The sequence below is a fragment of the Anabas testudineus genome, chromosome 16, assembly GCF_900324465.2.
Source record: "Anabas testudineus chromosome 16, fAnaTes1.2, whole genome shotgun sequence".
Classification (NCBI taxonomy): domain Eukaryota; kingdom Metazoa; phylum Chordata; class Actinopteri; order Anabantiformes; family Anabantidae; genus Anabas; species Anabas testudineus.
In genome coordinates, this window is record NC_046625.1 from 9,348,955 (window position 1) to 9,366,196 (window position 17,242).

At 39.1% G+C, this 17,242-nt stretch overlaps 1 protein-coding gene across 3 annotated transcripts; it reads left to right on the forward strand.

Annotated features, from left to right (window-relative positions):
• Positions 1–309: 309 nt before the first annotated feature.
• ptpn6 (protein tyrosine phosphatase non-receptor type 6) lies at positions 310–16,904 on the forward strand. Of its 3 annotated transcripts, none has more exons than XM_026370555.1 (16): positions 2,320–2,813; positions 3,195–3,220; positions 4,688–4,810; positions 6,982–7,176; positions 10,401–10,584; positions 11,484–11,600; positions 11,884–12,012; positions 12,600–12,696; positions 12,830–12,909; positions 13,060–13,206; positions 13,611–13,742; positions 13,841–13,995; positions 14,775–14,842; positions 14,963–15,114; positions 15,442–15,506; positions 16,594–16,904. In XM_026370555.1, exons 2-16 carry the CDS (start codon positions 3,213–3,215, stop codon positions 16,688–16,690), a joined length of 1,749 nt encoding a protein of 582 aa, XP_026226340.1. In that variant the 5' UTR covers positions 2,320–2,813; positions 3,195–3,212; the 3' UTR covers positions 16,691–16,904. The 3 variants fall into 3 exon arrangements, with proteins under 3 accessions (XP_026226339.1, XP_026226340.1, XP_026226341.1); XM_026370556.1 differs by lacking the exon at positions 2,320–2,813 and adding an exon at positions 2,843–3,057; XM_026370554.1 differs by lacking the exons at positions 2,320–2,813; positions 3,195–3,220 and adding an exon at positions 310–674.
• The last annotated feature ends 338 nt before the right edge of the window (positions 16,905–17,242 follow it).

Sequence of the window (17,242 nt, forward strand, 5' to 3'; positions counted from 1 at the left end):
AAATAATTCACATCAATTTTAAATGTCACAAATTCCTCATCAACTACTGAATTTGTTATTTTTCCACTCAGTTATTCTGGTTTCATTCTTGTTACTCTTGCTTATGTAGGAAAAAATTCCATGGATGCTGGTAACTGCTCAGGAAAGTGTTACTCACCTTGTGACCGTGACGTATTTTGCATACAAGCCTTGAAAGATGAAGTGAAATTTACATGAAAGCAAATGTTGATTTGCGGGAAAGATAGAGAATCAGGAAGGAAAACATTTTCACATGGAATGGGTGATGATAGGAAGAGCAGTGGAAGAAGGGGACAGGAACAGCCACATTTTCTCCCAAAGATAGTTGGGTAATTAACAAAATCAGAGTAAATTACAGGGCGGAAGGTTTAGCTGGGCTCGTAATGGAACCTGATAACTTATCATGAGAGAGAACAGGCTAAATACAAGTGAGGTAAACAGAAAGTGGGAACTAAAGGGAACTAACCTGGAGTCAGACGTGTGAGCTGCTGTTGGTGAGAGTGTTTCTGTGAGTTTCCCTGTTCTTGGAGGCAGGGAAACGCTGATCATCATCAACACAAAGAGGAGATTGGATACGATCCAACAACCCCCTTGGTGAAGGCAAATCCAGGTTGTCAGTGAGTGCAGCGAGGAGCAGTGTCAGCAATGTCTTGTGGGTGAGTGTTAGACAAATTAAAACACTTTCTGTGACGTGTTTGTCTTTGCTAAGTGTTTTTCCCATTGTTTGCTGTGTATTTTCTGTTACTTGTTTTCTATACTATAATTGTGTCTACTCTGTGTCAGTCATTTCGTCTTCCACTGAAGAGGCTACATGTTCATTGAGTTAAACTGCCTTGTTTTGCATTTGATATCAATTCATTCATGATTTAATTCACTACCTTATGTTAAGGCCGTGAATTAAATGATTATCTACAATAACGGTGCTGAAAATGACATGCTCACAGAAATAATACAGAGATAGCAACCAGATAGCAACCAGGGTATGAAACCGTCTCTGATTCAAATTGCCTCATGCCATTATCAAAATAGTGTATAGTGCATTTTGGATAAGTGTATCCAAAATGCAAATATACTTTCATACTGTAGTTTTCCTGAGTCTAAGTGATGCCTTCAAAATGGCACTCAATAGTCGAAAACTCGTATCAACTTAATTTCTAAGTACTGTTTATAAAGCAGAAGAGGAACTAATTAATTGATTCATTGTTATGTATATTATATTTAGCTTTAAAACCTGGAAGCGATATACAGTAATATGTAAGAGCTATGCTTACAGTAACTTTGATGCTTTGCAACAGCCTGCTCTGTTGCAACTTGCACAAGAATGACCAAATCTGGGAAATATCTTTGTTGACACTCTGAGGCTGTTAAAAACACACACAGACACACGCAGCCTGTCCTGCAGCATTAAGTGGGGAAGCTCTGTTTTGTTGTACGAGAAGAGATGAGAAGCCAAAGCAGCTTCAGCTGTTAAACGTGAGAGTGTATGATGAGAATAATGCAAACTGCAATAGCTGGCGTTAACCACGACAAACGACACCTGCACTGCAGTGTGTGTGTGTGTGTGTGTGTGTGTGTGTGAGAGAGAGAGAGAGAGAGAGCGTGAGGGTAGGGCAGGGCTTCAGTGTGCTCTATTTATTGCACATTTTTCCGTTTATTCATAGCTTTTTGCCCAATGTGCAAACACAGTGTCAGCGCAACACAGCGTTGTTCTACTCTTGCATATTTTCAGCATCAATGTTAAAAAACAAAATAGTCCTGTGCAGATCACAGTGGAACACGGTGTATGTGTTTGGCTTTGGAAGATAATCATCGTGTTGAATATGGATTTGAATATCCTCTGTCAAACGTCATACATGAACATGACTTGCACGTGAAATTTCGATGACCTCTTTGTGTCGCAGCTAAACATGTGTTGTGTTGTGGAACAAGCCTGCCTTACAATGCAGATATATGCAGATTTGAGTGACATGTGAGGAAACTCTCTTGCTAACTTCTGTATGCTTTTTCTGATAGCAAGCTAAGATTATCACCCTGATGCCAGGTCTGTGTTGCATTTTTGCAGTCTCGGTGGTCTGATAATGAAACAGGTTCACAGTTGAAAATGGTTAACCAGCTGAAAGCAGCAGCACTCACACACACACACACACACACACACACAGAGGGGGGAAGATACGACTGCAAATAAGGAAGTGCTCTGTGACTCTAACCTTTGTGTGTTGCAAACACACATACATACACACCTGGAAGTAAAGAACAAACAGACAACAGTAGTATCACACAGGTGGGCAGGCAGAGTGGAAAAGCTTTGCAAATATAGTAAGAGACAAAGTGTGGGCTGGGTGGCGAACGTATGAGACGCTCAAGCATTTCGTGGATTTTTCTTATCCTTTATAGAAGGGGATTAACTGGACAGGCAAACGTGCTCATGATTCTCTGTTGAATAGAACAATTTGAACCAACTCTGATGCTTTTTTCATCAAGATCTGCTTTGAAATCTAACTGATGGAGCTTTAGTGGAGCAAGTATCCAGCCTTTAAACCTTTCCTGTAACTAAATATAATTACTTTTTGTTGTGGTCGGCTTTAAATAAAAGGGCTTGTATCTGTAGAAGGAATTCCGGCCTGTCAGCTACATGTATTTTGGTTCCTGTCTTGCTTTCACTATTTTGTGAAAGGGGACGTAAAAAGGAAGGAAGGGAAGAGCAAGAGAGAAAACGACAGAGAGGAGGGGAGAGAGACATACACTGTCTAAGCGTCTTGGCGAGTGTGAGTTGTTTTCAGAGGCGGCTGAGAAGAGTAAGTGTTTACCTGCTTTCCTATTGGGACGTAGAGGGGTTGGATAAGAGGAGGATTGAGTGGAGGGAAGCGTAGTGTGAGAAGAGGAGGAGAGTGCGGGCGATTTGAAGGGTTGTTTAGTGAATAGAGAGCGATACAAAGAAATACAGCTGGCAACTGTTATCTTAGATGGAAGGATGTTAGTGTGAAGTCGAGTAAGTGAGTGACAGTGCATGAGAATGAAAGCAACTTACCTTCTATTAAGGCAAGTATAGTCTTGTAAAGTAAGGAAGTAGAGAGGAACTGACTGTAACATGAGCGATACAAGAATACTCTTTGCTTTTGAGTGTGCACATGTTCCAGGTGCTCTTCACTGATCACTCTTCTTCTCTTTGGTGTCAGACGAAGTGAGGACACAACATGGTTCGGTAAGTCAAACCCAGCACCGGGCCCTAGAACGCTTTGTTCGTCAGCTCTGGTTGTGTTCTTCGTGTTTTGAGCAAGGCGTGATGACAACTTCTCTGTTTCCATTCCTCCTTCTCTTACTTTGCCCAGCTGTTGACTTGTCCTGCTCTGTTCCTCTATCATGTGATTTGTGATATGTTGTGCGCTGTTCATGTCTGTTTGCGTAAAGAAAATGTCATAAATAGTAGTTGACTAAGGCAAATTTCTCAATATTTATGATATAAAGTTCTTTGTCCTGTGAAATGTCTTTTTTTAACCCATGTAAACATACAAAAGTTCTCTCTCAGATGGAAATGCCATCATTAAATATTTAATATAGATTCTTTACTCAGCAGTAGGCTGAGATGCAGGGAAGCTATTATGACAACAAATGAACCACAGCTATTTAAAAACATCATATGGGAGTCATACTTGAAAAAACCTTTCTTTAGGGTTGTGTTAAGCTGTGTGAGCCGAACCGGAGTGCAACATGATTTTGCTATTCTTCAAGGCTAAACCACGTTGTACTCTGTACTGATGCAATTGTTAGACTTAACTACACATAACTCACATAGTGGTTGAAAGAGCTTTCAAACCAGAACTGCACTGTTTTTTGGGTTATAGTTGTGAAGATGTACTGTGGTATTTTAATTTCGATGTCAGAGAGTGCACCGACCAATGTCACTGATGCGGTTAAGCTGTTGTTTAATGTAACATGATATAGTGTAATAGTTTTTAATAGTACAATTTGTTTTGTTTTTTTTGTTTAAGTGCATTAAATTGTGCTGCTGTGTGTCTATAGACAGAACTTTTTTGTACATAAAGAGAAGATTTACTAACAGGCTTATGAGGAATAAAAACTATAGGAATTTAACAGAATGCTTTTAACGTTAGTTTCAGTATCAGTTAAACTATAAATGAATAAATGAATAGTTTGATTTAAAATGTCAAATAAAGACAATCTTGCATCAGTTACTAGACAAAAACCCAATGTCTTATAATTAGAGGCTGTCCCAGTGAAATGGAAAAAGCCAAACCGCATATCTGCTAGGCAGCAAAGATTGTCTCTAATCAGCAGATATCAAAATGGTCGGTAATAATTTTCCGTCAGTCGACAACTACACTAATAACGTTTGTGAAGTAGGCCTATCTGTGGTGAAACCTGCCTCTGCTATGGTTAAGCTACACCTGAGATGTATTCTCGAAAAGATGAATCCACATACTGTGGAGTTATTTTGGATTTCCTCTATGAAATCATTTTGTAATTACTGTGTTCCAGTAAGCTTAGCTGCCTCATGTCTGGAAATAAAACTGTGTGTGGACGTAAGGTGTGTGTTTTTATATTTAAAAGATACAAGTTTGTCTATTTGTAAGCTAAGGGTGTACCGTGTGCAGCTATATTCACACATGCAATGTGTATTTTTACTGTGCATGTATGTGTGTTAATGCAGGTGGTTCCACAGAGACATCACAGGCCTGCAGGCCGAGGAAATGCTGAAGAGTCGAGGCATTCATGGCAGCTTTTTGGCTCGACCCAGTAAGAAGAACGTAGGAGATTTCTCCCTTTCTGTCAGGTAAAAATGTCTACAAATAAAAAAAAAGAAAAATCCCTCTTTCATTTCTATTTTTCTAACCCCACAGCTGAGAACACAATACTTTTCTTTCTTGTAAACGTGAGTCCATGTGAGTGAGTGATTAATAGTAGAATATCAATGTTGTTAATTTATAGCCTAAAAGCTTAGCAAATGCTAAAGAAAATACAGGACTTTAACCTTTACTCATTTTACTGCCTTTTAAAGCTCACTGTTTATTAAACTATTGTTTTACAACTTTCTTTAGTCAGATAACGTCTGTACAGACATTATCTGTATAGATGGAAACCAAGTTTTTTACTCATAAAATCACACCCGGCATCTATATATTTATTAATACATGAAATATGTTCTATGTTTAGAACAAAGAAAGATATTTTGTTATTATTGGCACACTTTGGTTCATAAACACTCACTTACTTTATGTACGGAGCACAATGTCATTGGCTCAAAAGGTGAAATTAAGAAATGTGCTGCATCTTGAGAAACACTGTCACACATTTTGAGCCAGTGCTTCGGATTAAATTCATGCAGGTGTATTGTGGTGATTAAAGTTCCTGTGGAAGTATTATGTTTTTTCGTAAGCAGAACTTCGAAGCAGCTGTGTAGGTCAATTTAGTAATCCTGATTGCGTGACTATATGAGACAATATGTATTGTATTGTTGAAATTAGATAAAAGTTCTTTTATCCACATTCTGTTATAATAGTTGACACCCCAATCAAAGATATAAAAAGCAGCATGCTGGTTCAAACTAGATGATAAATTAGGTTGAGATCTGGTCACTGCGAAGGCTGTAGCACATGATTCACATAATTTTCAAACCATTCAGTGATCCTCTGAACCATGCGGATGACTCCTTGAAGAGGCCACCTTCATCGTACTCACTGCAAATAGCGGGTCCACTTGGCCCCCTGCCTGTGCTCTCCATGTAAGGAAATGCTGAACAGGCCCAGTTGGTTTTATTTTGGATCAAGATGGAAAGAGGAACGACACAAAGAACTGGCTAGTGTTTCACACCTGCATTTAGATCTACAATGAAGAGATAGTAGATAGCTGAAATTGGGGTTGTAGTGCAGAAACCCCTCATTACAAAGATAAATGCACATTTGAGAGTCTAGTGGCGCTAACGCAATAGGCACTGGTCTACAGGGATGTAAAAACGTGGTCAGATGAGTCACTCTTCATCAAATTCTCGACAAGTCGGTGAGTAAATATGTGATATAACTGAGACAAAATGCTTGATCCCTACGTTGAGGGTCCAGTCTGGTGGCTCTGCTGTCCTGCAGAGGACATTTAGCTTGCATGGTTTTATTCCAATTGTCCCTTTGGCAGGGTCACTGCAAATGACCCTTCAGTCTGAGGATTACTTACGTTAATGAAACGTTTGTATCCTGATGGGAGTGGTCTCTTCCAGGATTCAGCCACAGGGCACGAGGGATCACCGAATAGTTTGATGAGTATGAAAATGACCTCTGCAGTCACCACATCAACCCGTGCATTTTGGAGAGCTGTCTCCACCGGCATCATCGAAACACCAAATGAAAAAATATGTTCTGGCAGAATAGTACCCGTCTCACTTGTAGAGTCGAGGGACTTGCAGAATCGATGCCAAAGTGCACTGAGGCTGTAACACCTTACAAAGAGACTGTATATTGGTTTTACCTTTACCCCTGTTGGACTTCCAAATGACCTCAAACCAAGAATAGTGCTGAAATTTGACTCTTCTAACAAAGAAATTTAACCTGATCTGCTTTTGTTAAAGTTGATTTACAAATAAACCAAAGTTTCTGCTGATGCAACATGAAAAACAACATACTGTATATAACTGAGAGTAAATCTATTCTACTACTAATAAAAACTCAGCAAATCAGAGAAAGTTGATGTGTGTCATAGGCAGCTAATATATACAGAACATATTCGGTAAAATCTGTGAATATCGTATAAAGCCATGTGAGAATCTGCTGTAAAGTTACATAAATACGTTACATTTCACGTGAAACTTTCTTTTGAAGCAAATAAATGCGGAAACGTATTATTAAAAACGAAACAGAGCTGTTCTTTTTACTGTCATCAGGATGTTGTTTTGTCACTGAAAACATCGACGGTTGGTTGTGTGACCTGACTGACTGTTTTCTTTCTTACTCTCCTCAGGTTGGGCGAGATGGTGACCCACATCCGGATCCAAAACACCGGAGACTACTACGACCTGTATGGCGGGGAGAAGTTTGCCACCCTGTCTGAACTGGTGGAGTACTACACGGCAGAGAACGGCATCCTGCAGGACAAAGACGGCACCATTATCGAGCTCAAATATCCCCTCAACTGCTCGGACCCCACCACAGAGAGGTCGGTGCACTCTCCACACTTCAACCTTAACCTCCAGCAGGTTGATGTGGCCCACACACACTTAGCTACCTGAACTACCTCCACCTACACCCTCAGGTTAAGTGTAATTGTATTTGGTTAGGTGGTTAAGTCAATTATAGTCAATTATAGTCTGTGACCACCATTATTCTAAGGTTATTACTGGGGATGATTTAGTGTCATTGGTGGTTTTAATATATTCCATGTAACTTTAATCTTTTCCTCTGGGGGAAAAGCTTTTCATCTGACGACGCTTTGAAATGATTTAGGTTTAACAGCATCTTTGTTTGTCACAATGTGAGTCAGTAAAACATCAGCACCCACACTCCCCACACTCGGCTCATAGCAGCTACTCATGGATTTAACCAGTGCCAAGTATCAAGTACTTTACAAAACCACAATTAAGTACTTATTATTTCTACTTTGTATAATATGAAATAATACGTCACTTTTCAACTGATATTTAGCCTCTTAATTGATTTAGTGGTTCACAACAAACTATAATAACGCTTCAAATTATTATTATTATTATTTATATACAGTGTATATAGCTATATATAAAAGTATATATAGTTATTAGTGGTTATACCTTTATTCCTGTGACATGTTCTCTAATATGACTTTTTATGTCATTTTCTGTTTAGAAAGGATCTTTTAGTGACCACACAAATATTTATATAGTGTATAGTATTTATATTAATAAACAGTTCTGCGCATCTGCTTGCAACAACATTCTAATGTGTTATAAACATTTATTAAATATACTTATTAAATATATTTATACTGTTTTCAAAGTAAATAAAGTTATAAAGTTAAAGTTCAATGAAGTTTTTACACTTCAAACAAACTTTTTCACACTTTTCTTTCTTGTAAACATGAGTCCATTCGAGTGAGTGATTAATAGTAGAATATCAATGTTGTTAATTTATAGCCTAAAAGCTTAGCAAATGCTAAAGAAAATACAGGTAGCAAAAGAGGCTGAAGTTTGTCCAACATTTATTGAACCCTTTAGCAAAATGACTCTTTTGACTCTTCTTGTAACAAAAAGCAAAATGTAAAACCTGGCTGCACAATGGCTGGTTATCTTTTAATTACCTGCTTCAAAGAAATAGAGAAAGACCTTTCTGCATTAAATAAAGTAAAGCCTTGTTTTCACGTTTGCAGTTATTATCATCATTAGTAATTATCATCCGTGAGTCCAGAGAAGTTTATTTCACTTTATACTTTGTATTTTCCGCATCTGCCTGCTTTGTGTTGCTGATTAAGATTTTATTTTTATATAATTTTTTTATTTTAAATTAGTCTGTTTGGAGGACTGCTGTATCGCTTAAATGATTCACTCAACATTCCCATATGCTAAATTTTTTGAAAATTTAAATAATAATCTCTGACAGAAACAATTTCTCATCTTGAGCTACATCTTTTATATAAAAGTTTAAACGCAGGACTTTTATTTGCAATGTAGCATCTCCACTTCAAACACTTTTGTCTGTTTTTCACTGATAGTAACTGTTGCTTGCACACATCTCTAGTTGCTAAATATAGGCACAAGATGATTTACCAGATATTTTCTACTGTCTGTGTGTGTGAGTGCGGAGCGCTCCACATAATAGATTCCTCCTGCTGCTGTGAATTAGATAAGAATCTTAACCTTTTTTTTCACATGCAGGTTAAAAACTACGAGTTAATATTCATGTTTTTGTTCAGCCCGTCCCACATTGTACATTTAAATTCCATGACCTTGCCTCTGGAGGTGGAGTTTTTCTCCTAGCTGGAAACACTGAAACACCAGGCTGCCTAACGTAGGTTAATGTCCAACAAGTCGTGATAAACTCACTCACAGACAGTTCCACTGCTTTTATGAGTCAAGGAGGACACTACTTTCTATCGTGTGTGAGACCGTGTACTTCACATCCCCCCCCATCCTCGTCTCTGTCAGTTGTCTAACTTCCCTTTTGTTGCTGCGGTTGGAAACTTTAAGTTTTGACAATTTTGAAAGCAATGGCCAGACCTTACTTGTCTTCCTCTATTGCGCACTCCATCATGTTCTTGCTTACTCGTTGCCTTCCTCATCTCACCCAATCTTTCTCGTATGTTAGCAAAGCACAATTACACACACACACACACACACACATACAGACACATGCCATGGAAGGTCACTCTGTGATGCTGTTTTTAAATGTCTGTTCCCATTTATCTGGCAGATCACCTCTTCTCAGAAAAAAGGATAAATGTGGTCTGAGGCCATTGACTTGTTGGTGTTATCACATATGTTCATTGATGATTGCTAACAAAAGTGCAGCCAGGTTTCTTTCACACAGAACCCTGATTGATTAATCAATTTAACCACATATGCATGATTGAATTGTTAAATTAAACTAACCCAGTAACTGTGAAGTCAATTCCAATGCACACGTCGCTCGTAAGCTCTTGCAAAAGTGCGCAGACAATGCCTTGGTCGATTGCAAGTGCTTCATGGATTTAATTTCAGCTTACGTACAAAATATACTGTGATTTGAGAACTTTGAAAAAGCTGAATAATTAAAAAAAAACCATAACGAGAACAAGCGCAGCATGTGGTGGGGGGAGGGGAGGTGGTCATATCGACAAGAGGGGAGGAGGAATCAGTCTATAAATACTTTGTCCTCTTCAGCCACGAAATCTGTCACCAGAAATTTTCCGACCGCAAAGCAGGAAGTTTAGAAGAAGAAATCGAGAACTGTGCCTAAAATTAAGTCACTAACCAACTCGACCGAGTGTGCATTCACTCATTCACATACGCGCCACAAACACACACACACACACACATAAACATGCAGAGAGAGTACAGTGGTGGACAGAAATACAACCTACTTATAACAGCAACATCTGTATATGCTGTTTTTAAACTCTCAGCCTAATGCATTTGATTCGTTTGATGATTTCTATTTCTGATCAGTGAATAGTGCGCCAGTGTAACAGGTCAGCCTCTATCTGACAATTGCTTAGCCATGTATAGACTAATGCTTGTCATTTACACTGCAGTTATAGCACCACATGTTTTTCTTACCTACTTCAGTTGCTGCACACTTAGACATTTTTAAAATAGCAGTGAATCTTTTCCACAAACAAATCTACAATTTAGCTCATGGTGTGAATATACTTTAAGACGTGTAAGTCTCTCTGAGGCTGTTCTGTGCTAAACCCTTTGTGCTGTTCTGTCTCAGGTGGTACCACGGTCACCTCTCTGGGCCAAATGCTGAGAAGCTCCTCACTTCACGAGATGAGCCGGGGACTTTTTTGGTCAGAGAGTCACTGTCCAAACCCGGAGACTTCGTCCTGTCGGTCCTGACAGATGAGAGGAGCAAAACAGGTGCAAAGAGGGTCTCCCACATCAAGATTATGTGTCAGGTAGGTGCTTGCCCTAGTTTGTGTAGCATGCATACCTGAAACTAGGGGTTGGTTTTGGTCAATTTTGCTTTGAATATACAGAATTAGTCCCCGAAACAGAGTCGCATGGCATTAACATGCTGAGGGGTATTCCCGTAGTTGTGCAGTGCACTTTAAAATACGTTAAAGTCTCATTTCCCCTGTGTTATGCAAGAAAAGACTTACTGATATTTCAATGGTTATACGTGTTAGGAACAGTTCTAATTCAACCAGGGCCAGGGCCAAGAGTTGGCCCTGAACAAAAAAACAAGATGTTTTATTTCTGAGTAAGACAGATGTAAAACCGGAAAGTGGATCTGAATTTAGATTTTGACACACTTACTGCTAACAGCTGGTGATGACATGCATGGTACAGCTACAGGTCACACAGCCATCTCTCTTATATGCATAGATCACACCTTTCTGTAACCATTAGGGTCTTTGCATTTTTATTTTTAGCGGTGGCTGACCTCATAGTAAACACCATTCAGTCCTCACTTAAATGGGCAACCATTGTTTTTGTGCTTAGCCAAGGTGCAAAAGGGATTAAAGGGAGATTACTTAATGGGTCACAAAGGCCTTTTCATGAGCACATGGTAAAGATCAGAGTTTTTTAAGGCTATCCAACTCTAATCTTCTCTTACTCGTTACTGTTGGTTCGTATAAGTGGGACTATATTAGTATACATTCATGTCTTTTACACATAGTAAATTATTTTTTTGCCCAATAAACTGTTCTGTTTGTATTACACTTTTGGTTTTGGTTTATTTTCTGAATTTTTTGGGGACTTTAACTGGTCAATACACCTTTTAGAACGTCACAATTAAGTTTACACCAGACAATTTCACATTGACATGTTGTGTGTTTCTGTGTGTGTCCAGAATGACAGGTACACAGTAGGGGGTTCAGAGATGTTTGACACGCTGACAGACCTGGTGGATCACTACAAACGCAAAGGCATTGAGGAAATCTCTGGGAACTGGGTGTATCTCAAACAGGTGAACTGGTTTTTCTTGTGCTAATGAAGTACCAGAATGAGTAGGATTTCTCATTAAATCTGAATTGTAATTAAGTTTTATATACTAACGCAACACATTCACTGCCAGAGAGCTGTAAATAACAGAAACTTATTTTAAAAGATGAGCAGCGCAGCCCACAGATAGGAAATATTACTCACTCATCTTTATGTTTGTCTTAAAGCGATAATATTGTGCGTTTTGCGCATCACCTCATCTTTTTCTTTCATCTCCACCATACCCTTTTTCCTCTCTCCTTTCTTAGCCGTATTACTCCACCAGAGTGAACGCAGCAGATATTGACAGCAGGGTGAAACAGCTGGATCAGACCGCAGACAAGCAGGACGAAGGCGAGGGGCAGAAGAGCAAGGCGGGCTTCTGGGAGGAGTTTGACGTAAGACTATGACCTGGCCTCTCTTATGTTTGTCCTGAATTCAAAAGTAAATTTATGTCAAGCATCTTTTCACAATTTGACTCAATTGTCCGTCATAGTTTTACATCACAAAACGTACTTCCTTAGTATGGCCAACTAGAGAGCAGAGGTAATATACTACCATCTTGTGGTGGTAGGATACATCAACTGTGTCCCATTGCCCTATTACATAATAGCACAGGACAGACTTTGAGTATGTGCAGCGTTCATTCTAAAACATTAGTTTATTTAAAATCCTCAATATGCATATTAAAAACAGAGCTACGTACGTGATCGGGGTGAAACTACTGATTATTTCCAACCGTCTAAAACCCAAATATACTCAGTTTATGATATAAAACATATATAAAAGCAACAAATGCATGAAATCAGAAGGTGGAAATGACTCAAATGATTATTGATGTTGGCATTATAAAGTTAGAGATTATTATACTTATACTATAATTTACTGTATACTACATTTAATTTCTTTTATACAGTCAACAATAATATTATGCAAACAGTATTAGTATGTAGCATTGATATCATTGTTGTCTCTCTCCTACTAGGCTTTGCAAAAGATGGAGGCGAAGGTGAAGAAGAGCAGAGAGGAGGGACAAAGACCTGAAAATAAGAGCAAAAACAGATACAAGAACATTCTCCCCTGTGAGTTTTTAATTTTCTCTGTGTCTTTTTTATCATCGTATCATCAAATTCACATGCTACTATCTTTAACTAAATGTTTAAATGCTGTTCCACCACCTCCCCTCTTTGTCCACTTTGTTTTTTTTCCCACAAGTCAATGAAACCAGGGTCACCCTAAAGGACACTGATCCTAATGTTGTTGGTTCAGATTACATCAACGCCAACTATGTGAGAGTAAGTCTTCAAAGTCTCTGGCCTCACAGTAATACAGAATGAGAAAACCACAACTTGAAACACAATGGAAGTCCATGTTTTCCTCACTCTTGGTGTTGTTAACCTTCACGGTTGTTGTGTTGACTGTGTTGTATCTCTCTGTGTTTGCAGAACACCCTGTATGAGGCCACAGATGAGAAAGTTTACATCGCCACCCAGGGATGCTTAGCAACAACTGTCAACGATTTCTGGCAGATGGTTTGGCAGGAAAACACGCACGTGATCGTCATGACAACGAGAGAGGTTGAGAAAGGACGGGTCAGTACGAAAAATAACAATTATGAAAATATTTAAATTGCATTGAAAATATAAGACCTATGACACATCACTGGCTCATATCGAGAGTCTTCTTCTTCCCAGCAAATGTTTCAGACCCACTAAACATTACTGACACTGGCCGAAACGTATTCAGTACAGTAAAAAGCTAACTTAATCTAGTACTAGAGACTTTTTCCATAATTATTATTTTGCCAGTTTTCAAATAATGAGGCTGCTGTTCCCCTGAGGTCTTAATAAAAGAATTAAATTGTTTTCTTCTCTGGAGTCTTTTACACAGCTGGTCATGGAAATTTCAATGGACGTGTTTTGATTACTTGTTATGTGTAATGGATGTTCAGTCGAGGTTAGAATTTATGTGAGTTCATGTCTTTTTTTTCATGCAGAACAAATGTGTGCCATACTGGCCAGAACTTCATAGCACCAAGGAGGTGGGGCCCTATGTGGTGACCTGTACGTTAGAGAGAGAAGCTACTGATTACAAAGTCAGACTTTTGGAGATTGGTCCTATAGACAAGGTAACCTCCAACCACTTGTCTTCACTGCACGATATATGTAAATAGTTCATATTTAAAGACATTGTACTGATGTAGTTTGTTTTTTTTGCCTTTGACAGCCATCAATTTGTCGTGAAGTCTGGCACTACCAGTACCTCAGCTGGCCTGACCATGGTGTCCCTCAGGAACCAGGTGGCGTCCTCAGCTTCCTCACTCAAGTGAACGCTAAGCAGGCTGAATTCTGTCACGCTGGACCCATGATCATCCATTGCAGGTACAGCACAGAGACAGCTCTAGTGCCTCAGTGCACCAATATTACAGCTGAGAAAAGATGATACAACTGTGGAGGTGATTTTACACAGCAATGATTGTATTATTAGGGTTCCTCCTTAGCATTTAGATTTTTTTGTGAGCTGATAATGCATATGGAAATGTGAAGGACAATCCAGTACGTTCCCCAGATGGAGGTTTTACAAAACGCTGGGTAATAGCACATGTCAGAGAGATCATAAATCTTCCTAATGTTTGTTGTGCTGGAATTTGTGGAACGAGTTTGAACGCGTTTCTTCTATAACAAGGAACGTAACATAATCTTAAATTAGGTGAACCTACTTTAGGTTTAAATTATGATATTTTCACAACTAAGATTAGCAGGAGCTGAACAAAATCCTTGGGGAATTTTCCCCGTGTGACGTGAGGGATACTGAGGCTGTGTGTGCTTATTAGAAGTAGTTGGTTAAATGCTTGTATGACTTGTGTAAGTAGTCATATAAGCCACTTGTATGTAAGCATGTTCACAAGACTGAACAGCATTAATACGATCTCCCATACTTTTCCTACTACACTAGCACTTTCGATTTATTTTTCAACTCAGGAGGGAGTTCCACACCCAAGTTAGGAAACTTAACACATGATACCAGCATCAGCTATAGTTTTTGTTTAGTACTGATTAGACTCACATGATCTTTGCAGTACCTTAATGGTGTTTGTCTGCATCTTGTTGTGACTGATGGAAAGATATATTCACTTTATGTCTTCTGTACATTTGTCCAGTGCTGGGATCGGTCGGACAGGCACGATTGTGGTGATTGACATGATCATTGAGACCATTGACACTATAGGTAACAAATGTTTGAAAGAAATCAGTTTTTATTACTAGGGACACTTAAAATGAATTGTTTATTTTCCTCCTTATGTTACTGCCTCCATCCCATGCCTTCCCATCTCGTTTTCTTCTATAGGTATTGACTGTGATATTGACATCCCGAAATACATCCAGATGGTGCGAGAGCAGCGCTCTGGTATGGTGCAGACAGAGGCCCAGTACAAGTTCATCTACCTGGCTGTGTCTGAGTACATACAGAGCACCAAGGCCAAACAGAACGCCTGCATGGTGAGCAACAGAGACAGAAAACTGAGGACAAACACAGAGACAAACCATCACACACACCATGAGTCGGTCTTTAGTTGTGGGTGAAATACTAGTGATACACTAGTATATGTCAATAGATCTTTGCACTTGGCCTCTTGCTATGAAATCTAGAGTCAACTAGTTTAATGTCGACAGAACGATACTTTATCAGAGGTGGTGAACGTTGAACATTGACCCTGACACAGAAAACGTTCAACCACAAAGGCTAAACCAGTGGTATGACATGTGTCTGTGTTTGACTAAGTCTGCATCAGTCATATCTGAACGCTCTCTGTTTCTCTTCCCCAGGAAGCTGAGACGGAGTATGGAAATCTTCAACTCAAACACCAACCAGCGAGCAGGAAGGTTTCAAAGTGAGTGGGCTTGTCTGTGTTTTCTGTATTTGTGAGGTGGAAGTCTCTAATACGTTCACATCGCTCTTCTAAACCTCACACTGCCGCCCTACTTTCTTTAAAAAGCTAGGACTCAGTCAGTGTCTTCAGCCAAGTCAGCACTTTCTGGAGGAAGAGCTGAGCTGTAGAGAGAAGGAGCAGTAGGCGGAGGGAGGATGCCTTATGTTGTTGTAGCTGGACTCCATTTTGATTTAATCCTTTTCACCGTAGGAAAGACACTGCAATAAATAGTCATCTTACGGCCTGAATTACCATTGAAGTTGTAAAATGCAGAGAGGAGGCAGCTGGAAAATGACCCGTTACACAAAATCTGATTAGCTTGTGGAATATAGAGTCCAAACTTATCCAATGAAATATTTCAACCATTATTATGACGACTGAGAGGCCACAGAGGGACAATCTTTTTTAGGGTTGTTGATGGATTTATTGCTCACATCCTCCTGTCCAGACTAAAGAAAGTCAACCTGAGCTTCAGCTTTTATTTGTTTCACTTGCGGTTCACAGAGCCAGAGTACGTAAAGATGATACTAACACCTCTGGTCTAGAGGAGATAAGGAATCATTTCTCTGTTGCTATTAAAAGATGCTTCTACTGATTTAGCTGTACACTTTTATAATATGATATGACACTCAGATATTTTTGTTTTAAAGCCCAATGGATGTCTCATCAGGAGATTAGTTCATTTCTTGAAAACACGGCGCTTTTCTCTGTTTTGTGATTGTTTTTCTCTGAACCCGAGCACCACTCGAATTCACGGACAATGTCCTAACTAATCTTTTAGCAAAGATAAAGCAGCACACATAAAATACAATGGATAATGGGCCCTACACACCGTAACCTTTGAGCCACTTGGAATAGCTGGCTGCCAGCTTTGAGTGACTAATTCATGGCCGGTTGGTCTGTTTCAGTCGTCTTCCTGCAGCGGCCTCATTCATTAACCTCTCTAGGATCTTGTTCTCTAATCAAAGCTGTGTCTAATTCATATCATTGGTGTGTTAACATATACTGTTGAGTCTCAGTCGTGATATTGTCCTCTGTCTCTTTTCAGAACCAAGGATGACGTTTACGAGAATCTGTCAAAAGGAAAGAAAGATGCAAAGAAGTCCAAGTCAGACAAGAAGAGTGGCTCAGTGAGGAAAAAATAGAAGAACCCGACAAGGTTTATCAGAGTATGTCATGTTATTATATTTATGCAGGTACTCGTTTGTTACAGAACTTGTCTTTAAGTGGAGACCTCATTTGAAATAAATGTAACATTTAAAATTGGAGAGAAGATAAATAATTGGAATTTTGTGAGTCACATGAATGCTTTGTTTAAAATAAAGGCCGAATTTTTGTGTTTCAATTGTTGAACAGATACATCATGTTCTTTTATGACAGATGCAAAGATTTCATCTTTTTAAGTTGATAAAAGATTCATTATGAATTTATTGGCTCATTTTTTTTCTGTTCAAGTCAAAGTGCATCAGGAGCAGGAAATGTTTTTATACTAACACCAGTTTAGTGCCCTCTGTCTTTTCACATTGGCACTTTCTGCAGCCTGTTCTCACTCAAAACATAATAATCAGCCTCTTAACAGTGATACCTAAAACTGTTAAAGGATTTATTACAGCCCTAATTTAGTCTTATCAGTGTTTCCTCAACTGCACCGTCAAAGAATGAATTTTACAGCTTCTAAGTCAACATGGGGAAGGATG

Coding starts and splice junctions, on each gene's coding strand:
- ptpn6 (XM_026370554.1), top strand. Junction 12,697..12,829: donor ATACAAGAACATTCTCCCCT/GTGAGTTTTTAA, acceptor TTTTCCCACAAG/TCAATGAAACCAGGGTCACC. Junction 13,996..14,774: donor CCCATGATCATCCATTGCAG/GTACAGCACAGA, acceptor ACATTTGTCCAG/TGCTGGGATCGGTCGGACAG.